General features: G+C 37.3%; 1 protein-coding gene across 1 annotated transcript in view; it reads right to left on the reverse strand.

Moving 5' to 3' along the window:
* Caap1 (caspase activity and apoptosis inhibitor 1) overlaps nt 1-11,301 on the reverse strand; it is a 61,031-nt gene that overhangs the window by 47,646 nt on the left and 2,084 nt on the right. Inside the window, exons 2-4 of the mRNA XM_045142126.1 lie at nt 10,665-10,865; nt 9,095-9,179; nt 7,694-7,769 (exon numbers count right to left, since the gene is read on the reverse strand). Coding sequence (XP_044998061.1) covers nt 7,694-7,769; nt 9,095-9,179; nt 10,665-10,865 — 362 coding nt within the window. The remainder of the gene's footprint in view (nt 1-7,693; nt 7,770-9,094; nt 9,180-10,664; nt 10,866-11,301) is intronic.

Consider the following 11,301-nt stretch of genomic DNA (forward strand, 5'->3'; position numbering starts at 1 on the left):
GTATTAACAAGGCAGGGCCTCCTGCCATTGCAAATGAACTTGATGCATGTGCTATTTTGTTCATCTGGCATGGATTTTACATTGGGGAATCCAACCCAGACCCTCAGGTTTTGCCAACAAATGCCTTTAAACACTGAGCCATCTCTCCAGACCCAGTCTGAGATTTCTAAAAGTTGCCTCATTTTCTCAGGAAGTTAAGTTATTAATTTAAAAAAACTGGTGCTGAGAAGATAGCTCAGGCAGTAAAGTGCTTGCCATGCAAGTGTGTACACTGGAATTCGGATCCCCAATGTCATGTAAATGACAGGCTGGCAATACAGGTACCTATAATTCCACTGCAAAGAAGGCAGAGACACAGAAGCCCAGGGGAAAGCTGGCTAGTGATACACTCACACATTCATTCATACATACATACATACATACATACACACTTAAAATACATAAAATTATAAATGCAAATAAAAATTACAGAATATATTAAAAATAAACTAATTCAAAACCTTCCAAACTAGCCAGGCATGGGAGCTTATGCCTTTAATCCCAGCACTTGGGAGACTGAGTGAGGTAGAAGGAGCACCACGAGTTTGAGGGCAGCCTGGATGACAGAGTAGAGTAAGCTCCAGGTCAGCTTGGGCTAGAGTGAGACCCTGCTTCAAAGCACACACAATATGCACACACATACAAAGATTCTTCTCTTTCTTACTCTCTTCCCCTCTGTCTCAAATGAAAATAGGTCGGGTGTGGTGGTGCACACCTTTACTCCCAGCACCTGGGAGGCAGAGGTAGGAGTATCACCATGAGTTTGAGGTCACCCTTAGACAACCTAATGAATTCCAGGCCACCCTGGAGCAGAGTGAAACCCTGCCTCAAAAAAACTAAATAAATAAATAATTCTAAATTCAATACAATTAAACAAGTAACTAGTACAGAACAACCCTATACAATCAGGTTATGACATCAGCTGACTGAAATCACAATTTCTCAATGTCTCAGGTATACTTGAGACCTATAGTTTTTCATCCACTGATAAATAATACCTACTTAGGTATGTATTGTAGTCATAGTGCACATTAATGCAGCTCTCCGGGGCACTCGGAGTAAACTGTATTCAAATACTTTAAGAGAAGTAGCTTATGGAGGACTCCTTTATTCCCACCAAGTTCAAGATTTGCTGAAACTTACTGAGTCTGGCATTTAGCTAAATAACATTGCCCTTCTAAAAGTTAGTTATATAAACACAGTCAAGGGAAATGTTTCTTAAATTGGAGGAAATTAAATCAGTACTCTTGATGACTGAGAAGCACCCACTGACATAGTTTTTGCTCTTATAAAAACAAAAGGTAGTGAGTAGTTATATTAAGATAGCTCAATAGGAAAATTAACACAGCTCCTAGTCAATGGCTTATAAATGAGCTATGTAACTAGATGAAATATTAAATAATTAAATATATAATATATATATAGTAAAAAGTTCATTAAACCAACAAACAGCAATAGAGTCATACCACATTTTACTTTCAGGGCTCAGCAACTGAAAGATGGCCATACACACACAACATTCTATGTGCTGGTCTCTCACTAACACAAGTGAATAGCTCAATAATTCTTAAAAACAAACATCTCAGGAAAGTAGTCATCAAACCCTCAGCATTTATGCACTACGTTATTTTTTGTTCAATCTTCCCAAGTATCTAGCCTGGCTATAAATAACATACAGGAAGCAACACTTATTTTGAAAGCCAAACAAGAAACAATTGTTTTCTTTTGAGGTAGGGTCTCACTCTAGCCCAGGCTGACCTGGAATTCACTATGTAGTCTCAGGGGGGCTTCAAATTCATGGTGATCCTCCTACCCCTACCTCCCAAGTGCTGAAATTAAAGATGTGCGCCACCACACCCAACTGAAACAACTTTTTTTATATAGCAAAGAATGCTGAGAATACAGCAAAGAGGCAACCTACAGAATGTGAGAAAATCTTTGCCAGCTATATATCTGACAGAGGATTAATATCTAGGATATACAAAGAACTCAAAAAACTAAATAATAAGAAATCAAGCAACCCAATTTAAAAAGTGGGCTATGAAGGAAATGGAACCAGCCTAGACTCAACTGACTCAACCCTCAACTGACAAGTGTGGATAATGAAGACGTGGTACATTTATACAATGGAGTTATATTCAGTGGTAAAGAAAAATGAAATTTGTAGGGAAAAGAATGAACCTGGAAAGAATTAAGTGAGGTAACCTATGCCCAGAAAGCCAAGCACCACATGTTCTCTCTCATGTGGATCCTAGCTACAAATGTTTAGACTTGTATGTGAGTTGGAGTGAAAATCGGTAGTAGAGGCCAGTAAGCTAGAAAAGGGATATATAAGGGGGGGCGAGAAGGACTTAAGGAGATGGTATTGTATACACGTAAGTAGATAAACAGATTACTGAGGATGGAATGACGAAGTGAGCTTGGGGAAGAGAATGAGTAAAGGAAGGGTAGGGGGAGGGTTAATCAAAATTTATGTTATAAATAAGGCATATGGAAACGTAGTTTTTTGGATAATGGTGCACCCAGAAGCCATAGATTGTTACTACAAAAAATTTCAGTGCCAGAGATGGGATACCTTCCAGTAAACTGTTGGCTAAGGAGATCCCTGATGCCCCCAAAACATTACAGGTCATTGTCAAGGTGCTTGGTTTCCGACCAGGAATAGACAGTAAGATACTATTGCTGAAGACTACACAGGTTTGGGCTGCAAAGTCACTGAGAAATCAAGCTGAAAGCCTCCTCAATGTAGACCACCTGTCTTTATCTTCTCTTTTCAGACCTTGGGATGACTCAGAAGGTATCATGGTGCTGGAAAGAAGTACTGTAATATCCCTATCACACCTTCCAAGGCTCAGGGGTCTAATGCAGAAGAGATGGCGGAAAGAATGTAAGAGCCAAAGGAAGGGTAGGACCCCTTACAACGTGCTCCCCCCAGACACAAACTGGCCTGGATATCCATGACCTCACAATGCCTGACACTACCTACAGAAGACCCTCATAAGAGGAGGAAAAAAGATCATGACATCAAAATAAAAGAGACTGTTTGAAATGGGGAGGGGATATGATGGAGAATGGAGTTTCAAAGGGGAAAGTGGGGGGGGGGGGTATTACCATGGGATATTTTTTATCATCATGGAAGTTGTTAAAAAAATTTGAAAAAAAAAATTCAGAAATCAAGATTTCTGTATGATACTGCCTGGAAACCATTTCAAAAACGTTTTATTGTTGTTTGGGTGAAACAAAGCCTCTTTATGGCATTTAGGCAACAAATAACTTTGGCTTACTCCCCAGGTTCTAAACAACTATACTGTATTAACTTCTTACTGTCTCTATAACAAATTATTTTGTAACTTAAAACAAGATAAATTTATTCCCAAATAGTTCTGGATGTCTTCAATCCAAATTGAAAGTTAGAGAACCCTATCAAGGTAGAGACACTGGTGTATGTATCCCTTTGAGAGGTGTAAAGGGAAAATCCATTTCCCTATATTTTCCAGTTCTTAAAAGGCCACCTGACTCCTTAGCTTATGCCGGCTTCCTCCTTTTTCAAAGCATGACAAATGCAGCCTTCACTTCCACCCAAGCTCAACTTTGTTTACTACTCAGAATGTTATCCCTGGCTTGCCAAGTAGAGATGCTCCAGCTTAATGGTGGGGTCACTTCCCAATGAGCCCACTGTTAAATCATACATGCTTGGCCTGCCACAGTGTCACATGACTGTAATCCCAGCATTCAGGAGATGGAGGCAGGAGGATGAGATGTTAAAGGTCATTCTCTAGAATTCACTAGAAAGTTCAGGGTCAGCATGAACTACAACAGACCTATCTCAAAATCAATAAATAGAGCCGGGTGTGGTTGTGCACACCTTTATTCCCAGCACTCAGGAGGCAGAGATAGGAGGATCACTGTAAATTCAAGGCTACCCTGAGACTACACAGTGAATTCCAGGTCAGCCTGGACTAGAGTGAGACCCTACCTTGAAAAAACAACCAAAAAAATCAATAAATAAATAAAAATAAAAACACTGTTAAGTCAAAAACACATTTAAGGGACTGGAGAGGTAGCTTAGTGGTTAAGACACTTGCCTGCAAAACCTAAAGACCCAGGTTTGATTCCCCAGTACCCACATAAGCCGGAAGCACAATGTGGCAGATACATCTGGAGTTCACTTGCAGTAGCTTTGGCCCTGATGTGTCCATCCCTCCCCCCACCTCATTTGCTCTCTCTCAAATAAACAAATAATTTTTTAATTTAAAAAACACACATTTAATACAGTCAACCTACTCCTACTGAACATGTACCCTAGCCTACCATCGACATTCTCAAAGCACTCATATTAACCTATGGTTGGGCAAAATCATCTGGAACAAAGCCCATTTTTCCACTTATTTATTTTATTTTATTTTATTTTATCTTTTGTTTTGTTTTGTTTTGTTTTGTTTTGTTTTGTTTTGTTTTGTTTTGTTTTGTTTTGTTTTGTTGGTTTTTCAAGGCAGGGTCTCACTCTGGTCTAGGCTGACCTGGAATTAACTATGTAGTCTCAGGGTGGCCTTGAACTCACAGCAATCCTCCTACCTCTGCCTCCCGAGTGCTGGGATTAAAGGCGTGCACCACCAACCTGGCTCCACTTATTTATTTTTAACTGACAGACAAAAATATAATAAGTATACATGCTAATAGGGTACTATGTTAAGTGTACATAATGTAGACACTATATATTTAAATCATATCTTCTCAAATATTTATGATCTCTATAGTAAAAATATTCAGAATCCATTCTTCTAGGTTTCTGAAATAGAATCTAATAGCCATCCTACTATGTAACAGCACACCCAAGGAGTGAGTCAGTAACACCGTACACTAGAAATTTGCAAAACCAGGTTTTATGTGCTCTTACCAAACACACAAAAGGTCAACTAAATAGGGATATGAATAGGTTAATTTGCTTAGCTGTAGTAATCAATGTTTCACTGTGTGTCAAGTAGCATGTTATACACATTATATATAATAAAAAATGATAGCTAAATATTACCAAAGGCCATTGTTAACATTTACTTATATGATCATGTATTTTCTGACTTTTAATTTAGTGATACAAATTGTGCTAATAGATTTTCTAATTAAGTCTCCTTGTAAAAATTCCTGGAGTAAATCATACATGTACCTCAGCATAATCACTCACTTGATATACTTCCGAGTATTATGTGCTAATACTCATACCTTTTACATGTATAAACCTATACTCATAAGTAAGATGGCCTATAATCCCTCTGGTATTACTTATAAGATTTGGGGAATTAAAACTGTGCAGAGGGCTGGAGAAATGGCTTAGCAGTTAAGGCACTTGTCTACAAAGCCAAAGGACCTTGGTTCAATTCCCCAGAACCCACATAAGCCAGATCCACAAGGTGGCTCATGTGTCTGGAGTTTGTTTGAAGTAGGTGGAGGCCCTGGTGTGCCCATTCTTCCTATCTCTCTGTCTGTGCCTCTTTCTCTCTCCCAAATAAATAAATAAATAAATAAATGTGTGCAGAAATCATAAGGTAAATTAAAGATCTTTTCATCTCATTTTAGGGACTGGATAATTTTGAATAATACAGATATAATCCATTAATAACAGTTGGCATTTAGTGACATTTTATTAGCTATAAGCACAAGCATTGACTCACGCAAGTAGTAACTCAGATATGAGTCCATCTCATCTTGGTGCTTTTTTCAACAGATCTTTACTGTTTTCCAATTTCTCCCACATTAACCTCCAAACTTCCATTTCTATGAAGGGGGGGGGGGTCAACTGTATTTGACAGAAAACCATGTGTTTTCTAGTTTTCATGTTTATGTATACCTGCTACATGGATCATTACTCTTCAGCTCACAGGTATCAATCAAATATGTTTCTCAGTTTAGTTTTAACTTTTACCTTTGTAGTTTCATTTTCTTCAACTTCTTTTTGTTTTTTTATTTTTCTAATTTCAAAATAATGTGAGTCATGTTACTAGACTTCTCTTTTAAACTAGGCATTGTGATGCTAGGAACAGAAGTTTTCAAATATTATTCTCTCTCATTGTCATTGCACTTCCTGATGAATTCTTCAAAGAGAAAGCCCTACAGGAAGACTAAGAAGCAAGAGAAGAGGGACTGTCTCCATTCTGTTTGCCTTTTGAGTCAGCATTTTAGCAGCTACACTCTTTAGTCTGGCAGCAACAGCTGGCTATCACAAACACCTTTTGGACACTAAGCCTCATCATCCTGGATGGAACCAGTACTAGCCAGGTAGTTCCACTACTGAGAAATCCATCCTTCAACTTACTTAGAAACATAGAAGGATAAACACATGGGTGGTTGGGTGAATGGATGAATGAATGACTTTCTGGTGTCCATTGGGTTCAAATATCTCCTTGTGGTGGTTTGATTCCAGTGTCCCCCAAAAACTTAGGTGTTCTGAATGCTAGGTTCCCAGCTGATGGAGAGTTGGGAAGTAACGCCTCCTGGAGGCAGTGTATTGTTGGGGGCGGGCTTATGGGTATTATAGCCAGTTTCCCCTTGCCAATGTTTAGCACACTCTCCTGTTGCTGTTGTCACCTGATGTTGGCCAGGAGGTGATGTCCACCCTCTGTTCATGCCATCGTTTTACCCTGCCATCATGGAGCTTCCCCTCACGTCTGTAAATAAATAAATAAATAAATTCTTTTTTTCCCAAAAGCTGCTCTTGGTCAGGTGATTTCTGCCAGCAATGTGAACCTGACTGCAACACTCCTAAAACTGTAATTCAAACTTCTTTGACTTATATTTAAGTTACACAACTTTGGGGCTTCTCTGTATTAAACTATATGTGTTTATTCAACTTAATTTTTAGGACAATTCAGTTCCCAGTCATAATGAATCCATTTATCAGTCTGCTTGGTGAATAAAGAAACCCAGAATAATTTTAGCTCCTGAAATTATATTGGTGCTATAACTATTTCCTTGATTTTCTATTGCATGATTAAAGTATTTTTCCTATATTGTATTAATTCAATGCTCAACAGAAGTTACTGAACTCCTCAATTCTTTTTTGCCTATTCATGCCTAGTGACTCTTCCATTAGTGTCCAGCCAGTTTAGATTACTAGCCTCTGTTAGAGTGAAAACAAAAAAAAAGCAGATCACAGAAGACATGGAAATTTCAAGCACCTAATATGTTAAATGGCATCCTCTACTGACATAGAGAACATGTTTATATGAATCTGCCCACCAGTTCAGGTCCCTCTATACAGATGAGCAGGACTGGTGTGACACTGTAAACAGGAAGCAAACAGGAAGTTGTCATACAATTCAATAAGATTTATAGAATTCTACCAGCAACCGCCTCTTAAGCAGTCTTCTATGGCTTTGAGAAAAGACAAATCTGTCTTAATTCTGTACGTCAAATTTTGTTCAATACTAAGGTAAACAAAGTCCCCCTACCTTTAATAAAAGTAGTAAAAAGTAAAAGTACTTTCTTAAACAATATACATTTGTATACTACATAAAGAATTAAGACTAAGGCTTTGGGGGAATTTTTTGTTTTGTTTATTTGTTTGCTTTCGTTTTTCAAGATAGAGTGTTGCTCTAGCCCAGGCTGACCTGAAATTCACTATGTAGTCTAAGGGTAAAATGAAAGTGCTTTAACTTACTGACTTACTACATCAGGTCCCATCTTGGAGCCATCATCTGCTTCCTCTTCCATATCTGAGTCCACACCATTGTTACCTTATAAACAAAAATAAACTGTTGAATTGTTTATAACATAATTTAATTACATAAAATGTCACCTTTAATGGTGATGCATATTAAAGAACTTTAGTTAAAAGACAACATATTCCAGTGGCTTATATTTAAATAATAATGACTTTCTACTGCCCTTTTATTGTCTTCCCATATGCATATATACACATATACACAAGACGTGTGTATATAATACTAAGAGACTACATATTTATATATGCAGCTAATTTCAGAGTTCCAAAATCCATTAAACTATCCTACATTAAAAAAAATTATTCTCTCTGGAAATAAAAAGTATCTAATTTTTTTTGTTTGTTTCTTTGTGATACAAATGCTAAAATTTTCATAAAGTTCAAAAAGAACAAAAAATAACTGAAAGCTCAAAAGTCTAAAAATATATGTATCACAAATAACTGTCAAATTTCAGGGATATACAAATGCTAACAAATTACAAGAATTATTACATTACATCTTGGCCTTTATTAGAGCAAAAATAATATCCAGGGCTGGAAAGATGGCTTAGCAGTTGGGATCCTTGCCTACAAAGCCAAAGAATCCAGGTTTGATTCCCCAGGACCCACATAAACCAGATACAAAAAAGGGGCACATGTGTCTGGAGTTCGTTTGCAGTAGCTGAAGGTCCTGGCATGCCCATTCACTCTCTTTCCCTACCTCTCTCTCAAATAAATAAATAAAAATAAAAAATAAACTAACATTTAAAAATCTCCATTATTTTCTTTATAGGTTAATTATATAAGCTATAAAGAATATAAGTAGAACAAAATTAGTAATTTTAAGAAAAAATCTTGGGACTGGAGAGATGGTTTAGCAGTTATGGCACTTGCCTGTAAATCCTAAAGACCCAGGTTATATTCTCCAGGTCCCAAGTAAGCCAGATGCACATGGCGCATGCTTCTGGAGTTCATTTGTAGTGACTAGAGGCTCTGGCATGCCCATTCTCTCTCTTTCTCTCCTCTGTCTATCTCTAATAAATAAATAATTTAAAAAAAAAAAAAACAAGAAAAATTTTGGCCTTGTTGGTGACTTTTTTACAGTATTTTTGCCAGTGATTTCAGTGTGCAAACATATGCTCTTATCTTTACATTGGTTTAGAAAAACTATCAACTTTAATTTTGAAATTCTATTCTGATATTTACGTTAGTATTTCTCGGTATAAATAGAAGTAAAGATATTATTCAATTCCTTAATAATGAAATTAATGACATACTTAAGTAGGAGAAAGAAAATTTCAGGACTTATGTTGAATACCATTTAAAAAATTTGCAGAATGTAGAAATATTTATTCTTACCCTCAAGAATCTTCAAGATTTTTTTTTCAGACAGGAGTTCTAACTGTTCCTGGCATAGTTTTTTTATTTCTTCTACTGAACAGTTCTAAAGGAAATGACATTTAAAAACATTGCATTTATGTACTATAGCTCCAATGTAAACTGGAAAACTGCAATCATAAGAAAAATTCCAATTAGCAAAATTTATAACCAAACAAATGAAAGCCTTAAGTATATTCACATAAATCTTTTCATGGGATGAAATAAGAGATTGGATGGGAACACAAAAAGTCATGTCTATTATGAAAGACAAACTAAAGTGCAAGTTAGTTTCCCATATCTCCTGAATAAATATCTATTTACATTACACTCTTCTTCTAAAAGGTTCTACCTCCATGAAATTCAGATACTTGATCTTTGCTGTGCTTCTACAACTGTAAAATTGCAAGAGCATATATTGGAGCCAGGTGTGGTTGGAGAATTGTCATGAGTTCGAGGCCAGCCTGACACTACAGAGTGAATTCCTGGTCAACCCAGGCTTATGCAAGACCCTACCTTGAAAAACAAAAAAAGGCTGGAGAGATGGCTTAGCAGTTAAGCACTTGCCTGTGAAGCCTAAGGACCCTGGTTTGAGGATCGATTCCCCAGGACCCATGTAAGCCAGATGCACAAGGTGGCGCATGCATCTGGAATTCATTTGCAGTGGCTAAAGGGCCTGGCACACCCATATTCATTCTCTCTCTGTGTCTCTCTCTCTCCCTCTTTCTCTGTCTGTCTGTAACTCTCAAATAAATACATTTAAAAACTATATATATATATATGTATGTGTGTGTGTGTGTGTGTGTGTGTGTGTGTGTATTCCTAGGTATCTTTCAGAAATAAGTATGTGAAAGCACTTGTAAACCTGATAAAATGTAAGCCATTCCAAACTATTGTGCCTTATTACACAGCAGTAAAGTATTTCTTACATACCGAAAAGAGTCATTATAATTCTAATGAGTACCATTGCCTGATGGGACAGAATTACTTCCTTAAAATCAATAAATTTCCTGAGTCTTTCTTAAAATAACTGTTCAAATAGGAGCCAGATGGGTGGAGCACTCCTTTAATCCCAGCACTCAGGAGGCACAGGTAGGAGGATCACAGAAAGTTCAAGGCCAGCCTGAAACTAATAGTGACTCCACATAAGCCACAACTATAGTGAGATCCTACCTTGAAAAAAACAAAACACCATATAGTCTCAGGGTGGCCTCAAACTCACAGCACCTACCTCTGCCTCCCGACCAGGTAAGCAAGACCTTACCTCGAAAAACCACAAAAAATAAAGAAAAAGAAAACAAAACAAAAAAGTTCAAATATACAAGGCCATTCATGGTTCTTCAAATTCCCTCCCTTATATCCTTTCAAATAACTGGTTTTAGATTGGACTATCCTGTTAATGCACCATGGTCCTTCAAATTCCATTCCTTATATCCTTTCAAGTAACTGGTTTTAGATTGGACTATCCTGTTACACACTACATTCAGTAAACGAGTGACACAAAACTGGCTCTACTTCCATGTCAGGTACAGACTCATACACGATGAAGTACCTTCAGCACATCAGGAAGCATCTTCTGTAGCTTCTTCTCGCCTATGATGCAGAAGCACTGCTGAAGCATCTCCTTCTTGTCAGATATATAGAAACTCACTGGCTTTAATGAGACCGTCAGATCCAGTCCACCTTCTTCAAGATCACTGTGCTCTGCCAAGAGTAAGTCTTTTTCAAAGGATGGTAAAAGATATTTGGGTTCCTACAATTAAAAGAATAAAGAATTAATAAATAAAATTATTTAGGATATTCAGAATATGTGCATGGCAACAAGCATTTTCATTTGATAAATTATTCTGTTAAACATTTGTAAATTCTTTCTGTTTGCACAATTACTAATCTAAAGCTATAGGAAAGAATACTTACTTGTTGACCATTCCTTAATTTTACCATCTACACTGAAATTAACTCAAAGATTAGTGATATAAGAAAGTATCTTAGAGCCAGGCGTGGTAGTGCATGCCTCTAATCCCAGCACTCGGGAGGCAGAGGTAGGAGGATCACCAAGAGTTCAAGGCCACCCTGAGGCTACATAGTGAATCCAGGTCAGCCTGAGCTAGAGTAAGACCCTACCTTGAAAAAGAAAAGAAAGTATCTTAGGACACACTGATGAAAATATAGCCAATGTGGAATATTTC

This window comes from Jaculus jaculus, chromosome 1, assembly GCF_020740685.1.
Source record: "Jaculus jaculus isolate mJacJac1 chromosome 1, mJacJac1.mat.Y.cur, whole genome shotgun sequence".
In the NCBI taxonomy this organism is placed as follows: domain Eukaryota; kingdom Metazoa; phylum Chordata; class Mammalia; order Rodentia; family Dipodidae; genus Jaculus; species Jaculus jaculus.